The sequence below is a fragment of the Phocoena phocoena genome, chromosome 13 (assembly GCF_963924675.1).
Source record: "Phocoena phocoena chromosome 13, mPhoPho1.1, whole genome shotgun sequence".
Lineage (NCBI taxonomy): Eukaryota > Metazoa > Chordata > Mammalia > Artiodactyla > Phocoenidae > Phocoena > Phocoena phocoena.
Genome location: NC_089231.1, coordinates 74655813 through 74673078, shown reverse-complemented (window position 1 = coordinate 74673078; position 17266 = coordinate 74655813). Strand labels below are relative to the sequence as shown.

The 17266-nt window shown below is 40.7% G+C and overlaps 1 protein-coding gene across 1 annotated transcript in view; it reads left to right on the top strand.

Annotated features, from left to right (window-relative positions):
* The first annotated feature begins 390 nt into the window (after nucleotides 1-390).
* Nucleotides 391-17266, top strand: part of NAA25 (N-alpha-acetyltransferase 25, NatB auxiliary subunit) — a 71224-nt gene continuing 54348 nt past the window's right edge. Inside the window, exons 1-4 of the mRNA XM_065889837.1 lie at nucleotides 391-465; nucleotides 11620-11705; nucleotides 12521-12659; nucleotides 15836-15954. Of these exons, the coding sequence (XP_065745909.1) occupies nucleotides 408-465; nucleotides 11620-11705; nucleotides 12521-12659; nucleotides 15836-15954 (402 nt within the window). The 5' untranslated portion in view covers nucleotides 391-407. The remainder of the gene's footprint in view (nucleotides 466-11619; nucleotides 11706-12520; nucleotides 12660-15835; nucleotides 15955-17266) is intronic.

The window sequence follows — 17266 nt, the reverse complement described above, 5'->3', positions numbered from 1 at the left end:
CAGAGGAGTTCCCGGGTCCTCAACAATTAAACAAAGACAAGTCTAACTGGTCCTACAGCACAGAGGAGAAACAGGATAAGCAGGAGCAGCAGAGCCCTAACTTTGACCAAGACTTTCTCCCCTCCTTTCCTCACTCTCCAGTATGTGACTCGGAAGGGATTTTAATAGCAACGGCCGCTTCTACCAGCTAGGTTGATTCTACTAGCAAAGGGGAGGAAAAGGATCCATTTAAGTGACAACTGGGGGGGGGGGGAGTTTGCGGTGTGGGTGTCGTCCCTTTCCGCGCCGGCGCGTTCTGTCACAACCCCGCGACCATTGCGACAGAGAGAGATCGGAGCTGGCCCTTTAACAGCCCCTTCTCGGGGGCCTGCCCCGCGCGTGCGCACTGCGGTTCTGCGCTTGTCATCATGGCGACGCGGGGCCATGTGCAGGACCCTAACGACAGGCGCCTCCGGCCCATTTACGGTGAGTACCTGGGGCCAGTCTGGTAGCCAGCCAGAGGCGCCGAGGGCTGCGGAGCCCGGGGCAAAGGCCCAGGAGGGGCGCTGAGGGGCCGGGAGCAGGGCTGGCGGGCACAGGGGGCGGGCCGCGCGGGCCTCTAGGCCGCAGCCACGGGCCTCGCGTAAGCGCCGGCCTGGCTTTCTTGAGCCCTGAGGTGGCAGCGGCGCGGTCAGGGCAGCGGCAGGTCGGCAGAGCTGGCCTGACAGGCGAGCCCTGTGAGACACTTCCTCTCGTAGAGACCTGCGCTACACGCAGGCTACGTTGTCGGGGCCACGCCAAGGGAGACCCGAGGTCTGCCCGCAGGTGGAAGCTGGCTCCGACGTGAGGGTGGGATACCCTACTTGAGGGAAAATTACCCGCTCATGACTTTTTACCTATGGGAACGGGGCCTAAAGTGTTGTCTGACTAACTGTACTTGGTGCACATGGAGAAACAGAGGTCCCGGGAGGGGAAGGGGCTGACGCAAGGTCACCCAGATCGAGTCTGGAGCAGGCCCGGATTTGAGGATCCCAATCCAGAGCTCTTTGGCGGAGGAACAGCTGCTCTGGGCACACGTGGGAGGCGGGGGCGGGGTGGGGCGAGGCGGGGGGGGGGGTTGGCTTGGGCCCAAAATAGCGGTGAAGCGACTGTAATAGCCCGTGTCGAGGGGCATGCAGGGCTTTTCTTTTTTGAAGCTTCTCTGGTTTTTCTCTGCAGCTTGTCTTCCGCGTGCTAAGTGGATCCCCTTCCATAACGTTGACCTCAACCCTCAGGCTTTAAGACCTTGATGGCATTCTGCTATCCCGGTTGTGAAAAATCACACATTTGAGTCAGGGAGAAATACCTCTTCAGTAACCAAGTTGTTCAATAATTTGATAGTGGTCCCTTTTGTATTTCCTTTCCTCTTAGATGGTTGTGTGGTCTTGGTCTAGCTCAGTTCATGGTGAGGAAGGCTTCAAGTTCAGTGGTTTTTGCAGAATTAGATCTCTTGTTTGTAGTGTGGATGTTACTAAATGGGGGCTTCTTTGCAATAGCTGAGATCATTTAACTTTTTTGGAAGGAGGTAATAACTATGTTTCTGGTACAATTGGTAGTGCTTTTTGTAATTTACATGATGCTTTGCTCTTGCATCTCATTTCAACAACAACCTTGTGAGGTGAGAAATAATAATAATAGCTAATGTGTATGTATAGACTGCTAATTATGTCAGTCACTGTCCTTGGTCTTAAGTATTTAATCTTCACACATTCTTCGGAGGTGGCTACTTTCCCCCAGTCCCACTTCCCTCTCTCTCCCCCTTTCCTTTCCACAGATGAGAAAACTGGGGCTTTACTGATGTGTAATTTGTCTAAGGTCACTCAGCTAACATGAAGCTAGGATCTTAACCCCTGTGGAATGTCCCAGGCTTACTCTTTTAACCACTGTGCTAGAAATCACCTCACTTAGAGCTGGAGACACTGACTTGCCAAAGGTCATGTAGGTGGAGAGTGGTGGATTTCCATTTTCCCAGGGCTACATATTCTCATGCCCTCCAGTATACATTTTAAAGGGCAGAGATGACATATGTAAGGGTGCTTGAGAGTAAGAACTGAATCCAGGGTTCACAATTGGTGGCTGGTTACAGCTCTCTGCAGCAGCTGCCTGCAGATTTTTTTCTTTTTTAACTTTTAGGAAAAATTGGATTTCTAAAATTATTCTTGAGGACCAAAGAAAATGCCTTTGGGGTCCCATAAGTCACTTAGAAATAATAATGTTTTGAAACTATCCAATAAGGAAAACCTCTAGTCCGTTTCATGCTGGTAAACATCAGAATATGTTAAACAGATGTGATAGGTCATATTCTCAAAACTGAAGCCAGAATTATGTAGCTTTTGTTATAGTTACATGGGAAGAAGATAAGAAAATACTTTCTTTAGGAATTCCAAGGCAATTATAAACTGACAGAAATAGGAAAAGAAAGACTGACCTTGACTTCAGCACTTTTGACTTTTGACCTCTAGACTTTGGGACAGCCTCTGCTTTTGTGTTTAAATATATTAGTATCCCTAAACCACTGTCGTTCTTGAATTTAGACCTTCATTAGCTGACAGATGAACATGCTTATGCATGGTGGTGCTTGCCCACCAGCCAAAAGTTCACCAACACTCAGTGTTGACTGAGTGCTTATTTGTGTGCTAACTGTCCTATTAGGTAGATAAGATTATTGTGAGCATAGTAGTAAACTGAATGCCAGACATTAACTTGCTCAGAATTGCAGCTAGTAAACTGTAGAGCTGGGATTTGAACACAAGCATTCCCACTGGAGAGCTCAGCCTTTCACTGAGTTCAGATCCCACAGCATCACGATCTTTATGCAGCATTATTTATATTGCCAAGGTTTAGGATTTTACAGCTGTTAGAAACTTTGCCTATGACCTCAGCTCTTGCTGATACTGTTGAGGATAGAAGTGGACAGGGTCATTAATTGTGAAATTATGGTGGGTTGAAATTCTATTTTTGGTGTCTAGGTATGAAATAGCTAGTTGATTAGTTGAACATCTTCAGAGTGCTTCTCTTTACTCATAAATTGGTAAGTTTGGGTAGTGCATTTTTGGTTTTTGAAAACCACCTTGACCTTCCAGAACACCTACTTTATTATTCTTTCTTCTTTTGCTAAAATTATTCTCTTGTGCTATGTGGTTCTGAACAGATGTTGTATCCTCATGTGACTTGGTGAGCCCTAGTGCTTTCTTCTACCATTATTGTTTTAAAATGTTTATAGTGGTTAGGGGATGGGTAGAGTTGGAAGATGGTCAGGTATGGCACTTAATAAATTTTATAGGGGACTTCCCTGGTAGCGCAGAGGTTAAGAATCCGCCTGCCAATGCAGGGGACACGGGTTCAATCCCTGGTCTGGGAAGATCCCACATGCTACAGAGCAGCTAAGCCCGTGCGCCACAACTACTGAGCCTGCACTGTAGAGCCCGCGAGCCACAACTACTGAACCTGCGAGCCACAACTACTAAAGCCTGCGCACCTAGAGCCCGTGCTCCGCAGCAAGAGAAGCCACCGCAATGAGAAGCCCGCACACCGCAACGAAGAGTAGCCTCCACTCACCGCAACTAGAGAAAGCCTGCGCACAGCCCCAGCACAGCCATAAATAAATAGATAGATAGATAGATAAATAAGAATTTCTGTATAAAAAAGTATAGAAAATTTATTTATTAAAAATTTTTTTATAGGATGCAGGAATTGTAAAATAAAAATAGAGGCTTCAAAGTTCCATAGTCTTTAGAATACACACACACACACATTTACTTTTATGGCACAAGATCCTTTGTTCTAATCTGTGTTACTGACTTGCAGTCTTTTTTTTTTTTAATACTTATTTTTTAAATTTTATTGGAGTATCGTTGATTTACAACATTGTGTTAGTTTCAGGTGTACAACAAAGAGATTCAGTTACACATATACATATACTCACTCTTTTTTAGATTCTTTTTTCATATAAATTATCACAGGATATTGAGTAGAGTTTGCTGTGCTATACAGTAGGTCCTTGATGGTTCCTGACTTGCAGTCTTGCTCTAGCCTGAATCAGGTGTAACATATTTCCCAGCTGTGTTTCCTGAATGATAGTCACTTCTTTGCTGTGTTAGGACATTTCCCTTCCCATGTGTGGCCAGACTCCAGGTAATTATTCTGTTATAGTTCGTTATTAAAATTTCCCAGGTCTTCGGTCAGATGTTGTATGTATTCTGAGCCTTCTGTTGGGCCGTGTTAGCTCAGTGAGTCTTGTCCTTTGCCCGGCCGGGGCAGGGCATCTTGGTGAGTGAATATTATCTTGCCTTTCTGTAGAAAAGTCACTTGGCACAACCTGTTTTCTCCTGTTCTGAAATTATGACCGTTTAAAAAGCTCTTAGACGTTTAAATTCTAAAAACATTTTAAACTTAAAAAGACAGATGTTAATGCACAGAACATTCCTGGAAGAATGCATAGAGTAGAGGGTAGTGTGAGCATAGGGCAAGATTAAGAGACTGATAATTCTTTTCATGTTATACTTGTATGAACTATTGGATTTTTTTTTTACTATGACATGTATTATTTTTATTATTTAAGACATTACTTTTTTTAAAGATCAGATACTGTATGGTTTCATTCAGATAACGTTCTTTTTTATATAAATTTATTTATTATTTTAAAAAATTATTTATTTATTTTTGGCCGTGTTGGGTCTTCGTTGTTGCGCACGGGCTTTTCTCTAGCTGCTCTGAGCCGGGGGTTGGGGGGGGTGGGGCTACTCTTCGTTGTGGTGCGTGGGCTTCTTGTTGCCTTTCTGGCACCGAAGTCCAGCTCTTACTAAAAAATTGCTCAGATGTAAACCGAGTGTTTGAAACATTTCCCTGAAGTCAGAATATTCTTGTCCATGTTCTTTCCCCCTAATAAACAGTGATGACTGGCGCACAGCCTTCTCAGCAGGGCACGTGGCCAGGGAACACATTTGGTTTGGGATGATTTACCAAGACCAAATGCAGCAGGCTTAGCCTGGTGGTGTTGAGGCAGTCAGTGCTGGAACTACCCCAGTGCACGCCTGATGGTGGGTGTAAATCGGGTTTTAAAGGTGCATACTTCCTTTTCATTCTTTTGTTCATGCTCTTCTGTCAGAGCATGTGATTAATACTTTAATTAAAAATACTGCACTTAGTATCTTCTTGAGAATTAGGAGAAACCAGTTGGCCATTTGGGATATGTTTTTTGTGTGTTCACTGAAGTGATTGGATTGTGGCAAGGTAGTAAAGAAAAGAAAAATAAATTTCAAATTTGTTCTTCGTCTCCTTAGGATCAATGAGCTATCTGTACTTATATAGTTTCTTGCTCTAAGAGTTCTCTCTAGAGAAATTGAGGCAATGAAGGGTGCAGACCTTCGGAGCCAGACTGAACTGGGTTTCACTCTCTGCTATGATTTTGTCAATTAACCTACCTCCCTGAGCCTCTTCTGTAATATGGAGTTGCTAACGGTACCTTGCTGGGTTTTGAGTAGACACCCAATAAATTTGTGTTCCCTCTGTCTTCACTCTTAAATGTCTGGGTTTTTTTTCTTAATTAATTAATTAATTTTTGGCTGTGTTGGGTCTTCGTTGCTGCACACCGGCTTCCTCTAGTTGTGGCAGGTGGGGGCTACTCTTTGTTGCGGTGCGCGGGCTTCTTATTGCGGTGGCTTCTCTTGTTGTGGAGCACGGGCTCTAGGCATGCAGGCTTTAGTAGTTGCCGCACTCGGGCTCAGTAGTTGTGGCTCGCAGGCTCTAGAGTGCAGGCTCAGTAGTTGTGGCATATGGACTTAGTTGCTCCGCAGCACATGGGATCTTCCTGGACCAGGTATTGAACCCATGTCCCCTGAATTGGCAGGCGGATTTTTTAACCACTGCATCACCAGGGGAGTCCCCTAAGAAATTAATTGAAAAGACTAAAAAATCTAACTTAATAGCAGGAAGCCATCACTAATAATTGGTTCTTAGAACATCCTGTTGTGGTCACTTTGTATGTATATATCTCTCACTCCCCTGATGGACTACTCAATTTCTAGAAGATTTTTTTTCCTATACAGTTTGTTCATTTATGTATTCCTTTCTTCATTCAGCTTATTTATTGAGAGCCTAATATGTGTTAGGCACAATGTAGATTCAGGGAATGAGAGAGTACCAGACAGCACAGACACGATTTCTGCTTTCAGGGAGCTTGTAGTCTCAAGAGGTTTTTTATACAATAGTATACATAATCATTACATTTGTGTTAAGGACTTTGAAGGAAAAGTACTGGTTACCGTGAGAGCACACACTATGGCATCTCGACTGTTGGGAACATTTCAAGAAAAGGTTCTCTGTGGAAGTGACATTTTACTTTGGAAAAGAAAAAAGAGCAGAGGTTAGTCAGGTGATCAGATGGAAAGGAGTGATGGACAGAGTGTGTAAGAAAGATAGAGTATGTACTTGATGACCTAAGAAAAGACTTGTGTGGTTGGAATGTAGAGAAGGGTGAGATGAGGCTACAGAGGTAGAGGGACTCAACTTTGTAAGCCATTTTAAGGATTTTGAAGTTTGTTTTAGAGACAGTGGGAGGGATTCCCTGGCTGTCCAGTGGTTAGGACTCTCGCTTCCATTGCAGGGGGCATGGGTTCAGTCCGTGGTCAGGGAACTAAGATTCCACATTCTGCGTGGCCAAAAATAAATAAATTTTTAAAATTAAAAATAGAAATAATATGTATCATTACCATCAGTGGAATACCTGTCACTTGCCCTGAGAAAACAAAACCATAAAATTAAGTACACACAGTGAAAACAAAACAATGTTATTAAGGTCTTAACTAGTTTCTGATAGTTGAGAAACTCTAAATCTGAGACCTGTTCCTTTTCCATTAAAAAAAAAAGGCATCAGCAAGTGTTAAAGAAATGACAGGCTGATACCAAAATGAGACTATCTCCTTAATATAAGGGAAATATTACAAAAGGTCAGTTTTCTCACTATCCGTGTTATCTAGTGCTGCCTGCAAGGACCACTTAAAAACATTTTAGTTGGAGTAATAACCATGCTTTGAAAAACACTGCTTTAACTGATACATCATCATCTTATTATTTCCTATGCCTGATTTGTGGACGGCTGACTTGGCTTACTCCTCATATTAAGGGAACAATACCAGTCCTCATGGTCAAGCCACAGTTACCCTTGAGTAAGTTTTAAAAAGGCTAAAAAACAGACTTAGGGTATCATTTTTATTGGCCTGTTTTCTCCAAGGGCTACATAATTTATTTTATTTATTTTAAAAATAAATTTACTTATTCATTTATTTAATTTTTTGGCTGCATTGGGTCTTTTGCTGCACTCGGGTTTTCTCCAGTTGCTGAGAGTGGGGGCTACTCTTCGTTGTGGTGTGTGGGCTTCTCATTGCAGTGGCTTCTCTTGTTGCGGAGCACGGGCTGTAGGCGTGCGGGCTTCAAAAGTTGTGGCTTGTGGGCTCTAGAGCGCAGTCTCAGTAGTTGTGGTGCACGGGCTTAGTTGCTCCACGGCATGTGGGATCTTCCCAGAACCGTGTCCCCTGCATGGGCAGGCAGATTCTTAACCACTGCGCCATCAGGGAAGCCCTGACTACATAATTTATATTACAAAGTCAGCAATGTAAAATGGAAGTAAACTTTCCCAAAAGCCTCAGCAACCAATTAATCAGCAATCACCTAGGTGTCCAGGAAGGGGGACCTTGACAGCAGTCTAAATGTGGTGGGGTGTCTTAGTTAAAATTAAAACTCTTCTGGGTGCAAGGAACAGAAACCCTTTGACACAAGCTCAAGTAGAGGGAGGTTGTTTATAAACCCTTGTGGGAGCTTAGGGCAGGAATGCAGTGTTCTAGAGCCTGATGGAAACTGGAAAGCTGTCAGGATCTGAAGCTTCTTTCTCAGATGCTCATCTCTGCTCTTATCTGTTTGTGGCTCTTCTTTTCTCTGCTAGGTTCTTCAGACTGTTTTTTCTGCTTACTCATCAGTTTACCTGGGGCCCAACATGTTGGCTTTGTGGCCACACCAAGCTGAGAATAGAGTAAGGAGAGGTCATTAGCCTCCCCCCACAAGCTTCATCAGCACTGCCCCTCCCCCAATTTTTGGATAAAGATAATTGACGTTCTTTATTCTTTTATAAATGTTATATGAATGAAGAGTCAAGAGATAACTCCTTTTTTTCACTCCCCATTAACTAACTTGGATCTCCCAAGGCTCCTTCCAAATGGAGATTCTGGAGCTGCCACTAGTAATCTCAAACTGGAAATATTTATTGCCTTCCAAATGGGGTTCTCCATAGCTTTCTTTTCTTTTCTTTTTTTAATATTTATTTATTTATTTGGTTGCATTGGGTCTTAGTTGTGGCACGTGGGCTCCTTAGTTGTAGCACGTGGGCTCCTTAGTTGTGGCTTGCCAGCTCCTTAGTTGTGGCACGTGGGCTTCTTAGTTGTGGCATGCGAACTCCTAGTTGCAGCATGCATGTGGGATCTAGTTCCCTGACCAGGAATCGAACCCGGGCCCCCTGCATTGGGAGCGTGGAGCCTTATCCACTGTGCCACCAGGGAAGTCTGTCCATAGCTTTCTGATTCCAGATTTCAGTGTTGTAATTACAAATTACCAGGAAGAAACTTGATTTACCCAGTTTGGGTCAAATGTCCACTCCATTAGACTTCAGTTGCATGATCTAGACATGCTTATCCAATTCTACCCCTTCAGCAGTCTGTGGAAACCATGCCCACAGAAGAGGGCATGGGTGCAGTGTATTTATATATCAGGGCCTTGTCAACAACAGAGGGAAAAGTTCAATATCCTTGTAGTCCTAACCTCTGGTCTGATCCATCTATGGGCAGACCCTCAGCTGGGGTTTCATCAAAGATACCTGCTCTTTGAGAAGACTTCAAGATACGTTTTGTGAACCTGGAGTCTTGCAAGAAGACTGAGTCAGACGTGACTTAGAGCTCACTCAGCATGAGATCAGCACCAAGTTATTAGGAAGAGAAGTTATCATTTATTGAGCTGAAATGTCTCTGTCAGATATTCTGTAAGGACAAATGGTGGCCTATCGGCTGAGATGAGGACTTAAGAAAACTGGTATTAGATATTTGGGTATTCAGGCCAAGATTGTGATTTCTGATTCTCTAATCTCTCTACCTGAGTGTTAAGTCTTTGATCTTTTCTAGACTGTGATTCCCTCCAGAGTAAGGCTTCTTAATCTTTTTACCTAGCGTTATTGGTGCTCATCAACATTAGGTGCATTGAAGAAAAACTAAAGAGATGAAACTCATGTGTTCACGTAGCTGTCTGTTAAAGGTTGTGGTAAAGTATTCATAGGAGAAAAATTGAAACCGTTAGGTAAAATGATAGTGTATTTCTGTTATTTGGCCCTGGGCCACCAGGGCCATAGATGATCTTGAGTTGTCTGTGCCTCCTCTGTCCCTGTTGCTGACTTGGGACCTTGATGAGCAAAGAGGGACCAATAGTAGTAGTAGATTGTGAACTAGCTTGAGTTCAGTCATCTTTCTGTATTTCAAATCTACATCTACCACCCTATTTCCCATTTATAACACTCTCACGTTCCTTTTCTAGAAATGAATTTTTGCTTTTATTAGATATATATTTTTAATTAATTGACTTTATTTTTTAGAGCAGTTTTAGGTTAAGTTTACAGAAAAGGAGTGGAGAGTACAGAGTTCCTTCCTATTCACCCCCACACACCTCTCTTCTCCCCCAGTTTCCCATGTTATTAACACTTGCATTAGTGTGGTGCATTTGCTACAGTTGCTGAGCCAATACGATATGTTATTGCTAACTAAAGTCCATAGTTTACTAGTTTACATTAAGGTTCATTCTGTGTGTTGCACATTCTATGCATTTTGCAAAGGTATGATGACATGTATCCTTCATTACAGTATCATACAGAATAGTTTCACTGCCCTGAAAAATCCCGTTCTCCACCTATTCATCCCTCCCCCAGCTCCTGGCAACCACTGATTGTTCTACTCTGCCTATAATTTTGCTTTTTCCAGAATGTCATACACTTGGAATCATATAGTATGTAGCTTTGTCATGTTGGCTTCTTTCACTTAGCAATATGTATTTAAGAGTCCCCCATATTTTTTTGTGGCTTGCTAGCTCATTTCTTTTTTTTTTTAAATAAATTTATTTATTTATTTTTGGCTGTGTTGGGTCTTTGTTGCTGCATGCAGGCTTTCTCTAGTTGTGGCGAGTGGGGGCTACTCTTTGTTGTGGTGTGCAGGCTTCTCATTGTGGCGGCTTCTCTTGTTGTGGAGCACAGGCTCTAGGCCCGTGGGATTCAGTAGTTGTGGCACGTGGGCTCAGTAGTTGTGGCTCACAGGCTCTAGAGCACAGGCTCAGTAGTTGTGGCGCATGGGCTCATTTCTTTTTATCACTGAATAATATATCATTGTATGGATGGATATACCACGGTTTGTTTATCCATTTGCCTGTTGAAGAACATCTTGGTTCCTTCCAGGTTTTGGCAATTTTGTATAAAGCTGCTATAAACATTTGCGTGTAGATTTTTGTGTGAAAGTAAGTTTTCAGCTCATTTGGGTAGATAACAAGGAGCTGGATTATATGGTTAGAGTATGTTTAATTTTTTAAGAAACTGCCAAACAGTCTTCCAAGGTGGCTGTGCCATTTTACATTCCCACTAACAGTGAATGAGAGCTGCTTTTGCTCCATGTCCTCACCAGCATTTGGTCCACAGATTAATTTGAGTTGTTTATGTTTTGTCTGTCCCTATGCTGATTTGGGACCTTGATGAGCAAAGAGGGACTTGGTAGTAGTAGTAGGTTGTGGACTGGCCTGTGTTTAGTCATCTTTCTATATATAGAATTGACAGCTACCACCGTTTCCCATCTAAAACACTAATCATTTTCTTTCAGATCCTCTCATCTGAAAATTAATCTTTGCTTTTGTTAGACTTTTGAATAATAATTGATTGCTTTTCTTCCTTAACACAATTTTATAGCAGGTCTCTATATGCCTTGAATTTTGGAATGGACGCATAGCTTAGGGAACCTAGAAGTCAATGTTTCTTCAAAGTCAGTGCTAGTTTCTATTTCAACCAGAGTGTATGAAAGTGCTGCTCTCTCTACATCCTTGCCTACTCCTGATACTGCTGGATTTACTCCCCCACTCACTGTTCTTATTCTTTTCTTCGAAGAATTATTCTTAACTCTGTGGCATAGTAAGATTCACTGAACATTTTATTGAGGTAACATGGTCCATTTGGTAGATTTGAAGCTTGAATGTAATAAAGGTTTTTTTTTTTAGATATTTTAATTTTTGTGCAAGTAAACCCATTTGTTTTCCATAGGTAAAAATATTAGCGTCATCTATCATCTAAATATATTTGGTCTTGAATCTTCATTAAGGATTAGTATAACTGGATTATATTGCTCTTGGATGAGAGATGACTATAGAAATTTAAGATTGTGTTCTGGACCATCCTAGCCATTTAGAGTTAAAATCAGCTCCAAGATGTTTTTAATACCGAGTTAGGATACTTTCTGAAACAGCTGATACTAGCCTATGCATTTTTCATATTTGTTTTTGAAGGAATATAATAACTCATAATTTCTGTTTTCATAGATTATCTTGATAATGGTAATAATAAAATGGCAATTCAGCAAGCAGATAAATTGTTGAAAAAGCATAAGGATCTTCATTGTGCTAAGGTAAGTTCATTTGCCCTTGAGTTACTTATATTTGGTGGGTTATGTACTGTAATCTTTAAAGGGAAGAGGTGTTTAATCTCTTTAGTGACTGTTTTTCAGAGTATTTTTTAGGCCATTTATTTGCCTGATCACTTAAATGAAATGCCATAAAGAGTATTTAATTAAAAGCTAGCTGCTTGTTTTTTTGGACATGACTTATCTAATTTAATTATTTTATTTTCACAAAGTCCTTCCCCCCCCACCCCACAAAGTCCTTTTAAGCAATGTTGTGCATTCTTTTTGTTTTGTGCATTCTTAATATGACTGAAATAGGAAATAATCTTTTTTTTTTTAAGGGAACTTTATTTTTATTTATTTATTTACTTTTGGTTGTGTTGGGTCCTCATTGCTGCATGGGCTTTCTTTAGTTGCGGCGAGTGGGGGCCACTCTGTTGTGGTGCTCAAGTTTCTCATTGCGGTGGTGTCTCTTGTTGCGGAGCACGGGCTCTAGGCGCTGGCTTCAGTAGTTAGGCTCGCGGGCTCTAGAGCGCAGGCTTAGTAGTTGTGGTGCATGAGCTTAGTTGTTCCGTGGCATGTGGCATCCGCCCGGACCAGCGCTCAAACCTGTGTCCCCTGCATTGGCAGGCGGACTCTCAACCACTGAGCCACCAGGGAAGCCCTGGCAATAATCTTTATTTGCTGATATTTTTAGTAAAATAGTTGATTCACAACCTAGGCATACCTTATAACTTATTTTGTGATTTCAAATTGTCTTTCTTTGGTTCATATTTCCTTTTCTGTCCTTTTAAAACTGATTTGTGTTTTCTTTCTATCAGGTTTTAAAAGCAATTGGTTTACAGAGAACTGGAAAGCAAGAGGAAGCCTTCACCTTGGCGCAGGAGGTGGCAGCCCTTGAACCCACAGACGACAACTCGCTGCAGGCACTGACCATTCTTTACCGGGAGATGCATCGACGTATGTTTCTTTCTTTTCATTGTCTTTAAAACTGTGCTTAATTTTTTGGGTATTTCTGAGTTCTCTGTTTGTCCGATTTACTTATCACTCATGATTTGATGGATAGCAACAGGTAAAAAATGCATTAACCATGGCTTGCAAAGGCTGTAGGCAGAGTGGATATTTTACATGTATTAGGATCCTTGGATTGGAATGAGGACTTGAATTTCATTTATGACATTTTGATTTGCTAAATGAAAGAGTTGCTTTTTTTTTCCACTTTTTAATATGGAAAACTTCAAACACAGAAACAGAGAATAGCATAATAAATCCCTTTGTGTCCATTTCTCACCTTCAGCAGTTATTGAGACATGATCAATTTTATGTATACCCCTCTGCCTGCCAGATTATTTCTAAGCATATCCTAGGTAGTCTGCCTAGTTTCATCTATAAATAAAGTTTTTCATTGTTGATTTCTTAAATATTTTATTATGAAATACATATCTTTAGTAATACATATTATAGAAGAATATGTTTTATGTAGCACTAGAACATTTGATGTGGAATAAATGAACATTCATAAACCTACCACCCAATTTAAGAAATAGAGCATTATCAGTACAGGCATACCTTGGAGGTATCGTGCGTTTGGTTTCACATTAAAGCAAATATTGCAGTAAAGTGAGTCATATGAATTTTTTGGTTTCCCGGTTCTCTCAGCCTTCATAGAATTAAAGAGAGTCAGGGTCTTGCTCTGGGTCAGGCTTTGGCTAAAGGGAATATTGTGGCTAGTTTGATCTTCTATCCAGACCACTAAAACTTTCTCCGTTTCACTTTTTTATCATTTATGTGTTCACTGGAGTAGTACTTGTTTTTTTTGGCTGTGCCTCACGGCTTGTGAGATCTAGTTCCCTGAACAGGTGTTGAACCTGTGTTCCCTGCAGTGGAAGTTCGGAGTCCTAACCACTGGACCTCTAGGGAATTCCCTGGAGTAGTACTTTTAATTTCCTTCAAGAACTTTTCCTTTGAATTTACAACTTGGATAACTGGCACAAGAGGCCTAGCTTTCAGCCTTTCTTGGCTTTCGACATGCCTTCCTCACTACACTTAATCATATCTAGCTTTTGATTTAAAGTGCCAGACATGTGGCACTCTTCCTTTCACTTGAGGCCATTGTAGGGTTATTAATTGGCCTAATTTCAGTGTTGTGTCTCAAAAAATAGGGAGGCCTGAGGAGAGGGAGATAGATGGGAACGGCCAGATAGTGGAGCAGTCAGGACACACACATATTTGTTGATTAAGTTCAGGGTCTTATATGGTTGTGATTTGTGGTGCCCCCAAGCAATTACAGTAGTAACTTCAAAGATCACTGGTCATAGATCACCATAACAAATACAATAATAATGAAAAAGTTTGAAATATCGTGAGAATTACCAAAATGTAACACAGAGACACAAAGTGAGCAAATGCTGTTGGAAAAATGGTGCTAATGACTTGCTTAGTTGCTAGGTAGCCACAAACCTTCAATCTGTAAAACACAATATCTGCAAAGCACAGTAAAGGGAAGTACAATAAAATGAGGTATGTCTGTACTAAGAAGACTTCCTGTGTGTCCTTCATCAATCTCATTTCCCCTTTAACTTCCTAAGAGGGATTTGCTATCTTGAATATTTTTTATTCTCTTGCTTGTCTTTAAATCTTTATCACATTTGTTTTTCTAAGTAATACATTATTAGTTTCACTTATTTTGGACTTAACATAAATGGATTCATGCTGTACGTTTTCTGTGACTTGCACTTTTCATATAATTTCCAAGTGGTTGTAGTTAATTCATGTTTACTGCCACAGTATACTTCACTGGTTGACTACACTAGAATCTAGAGTGGAGGTGCTAGGTCATAGGGTAGGTTCAGCTTAAAGATAAACATGGTGTCAACTTATCTTCTAAATTTACCTTCCCACTAGCAGTGTATCAGAGTTCCACATGCCTGTCATTGGTATTCTTTTTTTTTAAAATTAATGTGATATTTATTTATTTGCTCTGGGTCTTAGTTGCAGCAGGTGCCCTCCATAGTTGCAGCTCACTGGCTTCTTAGTTGCGGCACATGGGATCCTTAGTTGTGGTATGTGAGCTCTTAGTTGCAGCATGCCTGTGCGATTTAGTTCCCTGACTGGGGATTGAACCTGGGCCCCCTGCATTGGGAGCTTGGAGTCTTAACAACTGCGCCGCCAGGGAAGTCCCGTCATTGGTATTCTTAGACTTAAAAAATTTTGCCATCAAGCCATCATGTTGTACTCCTAAAAATATACAGCTTTTGTCAATTGTTTCTCAGTAAAACTGAAAAAAATAAAATAAATTTTTTGCCAACCTAGCAGGCAGAAAATGTTATTTTATAGTTCAATTTTGTGTTTCATTCTTATGAAAGATAAAACTTAAGAATTGAGGTATTATATCTGATTATTTAGGGATTATGTTGATTTAGGGATATGGATTCTCTCCCAGCATTTCAAAAAAAAAATTATCTGTCCTACAAGTATTGGTTGAATGTTTTTCTATGAAAAATATTGTATCAGAGTCAAAGATGAAAGGTATTCTTTGCTTTCATGTTACTCATAGTCTATGAGGAAACATAGATCAATAGATAGTATGTTGCATTATGTATTAATAAATTGTATAAGAGCGTTATTTAAAAGATTTAAAGGTGGCAGAAGGAAGCAGTGTACAAACTGGGATGGAGGAGCAGAGATCGTGTTCAGGGAAGGATTACATTTGAACTGGGTCTTGGATGATGTTCACTCAGTAGAAAAGAGAGGAAAAGGGAATCCAAGCAGAAGGAACAGTGTTAAAGTCATGCAGGTCTGATACAGCACAGAGAATCTAGTGGAACTACAAGTAGTTTGATGTAGCTAGAGCATAAAGTGCAGGAGGGAAGAGTTTGGAAGAAGATAGAAAGGCTAGATAGATCCTGGAGGGTCTTGTACATTGTAAACATCATGGGGAGGCCTGACCTATTCCATGCTTCATCGGAAAACACCTAAGCAAGGTAAGAGTAATGAGCAGATGAGGCAAAGCAAATACTTTCTCCTTCCTTAATGATAGGAGACATCTATTTCCTCCAAATAGGAAAAAAATTAAATGCTGTTAAGATTTGTTATACTTCAGTAATTAAAGAAAATTCTCTTTCTCTTTGTTTTAGCGGAGTTAGTCACAAAACTTTATGAGGCAGCTGTGAAGAAAGTTCCCAATAGTGAGGAATATCACTCTCACCTCTTCATGGCCTATGCCAGAGTGGGCGAATACAAGAAAATGCAACAGGTAACTTGATGCCCAAACCTCCTGGGCTGCAGGATTTTCTATTAATGTGGTTTAACTGCAGTGGTATGTGTGTCTGCATGTGTGTGTTTGCATATATGTGTAGAAGTGAATCTATGTATTTGTGTGTGGAGATCAGCCAGTTATTTTGTGTGTGTGTTTTAAAGATGAACAATTATTCAGGTTCTTTAAATGTTTTCTTTGGGAAATGTGATTGTTCCTTTGTGGCCTGATGGTATGTTTTGTTTGGTTCTGGTAAGTTGGCTTCAGATTGTCTCACTGCATCAGATTGCTGTTATATTTTCAGAAAATGGGCAGAAATCCTAGAGCAAAAAATGAACAGACTATAGAAAGATTAACTGTAAAAGTTTACATCTATTTTGTAAATTTAACTGTTTATATAGCCTGCTAAGATTTTTAAATCCATGGCGGGAAAACCTCTATTGCTTGGGATGCTTGTTTTTTTTTTTTTTTTTTTTTTTTCTGGATGCAGCTTATCTGCCAGTTAGCACGTTTTAGGTGTTCCTTTACACATGTGAAGGAGCCTTATTTGGATACATTTGGACTAATAGGTGCATAAAGCTGGCATCCCAGAGAAATGAAATTTGCACTCTTAAGCTCATAAAGGGTTATGATGTCAAGCTAGAATTTTTAAAGAAATGCTTTGTTTGGGGGTATAATGTGTTTGGAAGGCAGAGCTTTCCTACTTGGATTTTTATTTTGTCTTGTTTACTTGAAATATCAAACTATAACAATAGGTAGGTAGACCAGGGAGGGTGGAAGATACTATATTAAGATAAACCCTTTCTCTTTCAAATCAGTTTTTGTATTTGCTTATGTAAGTTTTTAAATTGGAAGAGATTTTTTGGCCCAAATATAATTCTTTGAAGAAATTTTATCATTATTTTATTTATCATTGGAGTATTGATATGTTCTCAGGAAAAATATTCACAGATTATAATTTTTCTTTTATTGTAAAATGGGTATATATTTTTTAAATTGGCAGCACTAACCATATATACATATAAATCCTTAGTATCATTTTTACTTCTAGGAATATGTTTTTTTTTTTTTAATTTATTTTATTTATTTTTAGCTGCGTTGGGTCTCCGTTGCGGTGCACGGGCTTCTCACTGAGGTGCCTTCTCTTGTTGTGGAGCATGGGCTCTAGGCACGCAGGCTTCAGTAGTTGTGGTGCACAGGCTTAGTTGCTCCGTGGCATGTGGGATCTTCCTGGACCAGGGCTCAAACCCATGTCCCCTGCATTGGCAGGCAGATTCTTAACCACTGTGCCACCAGGGAAGCCCCTAGGAAT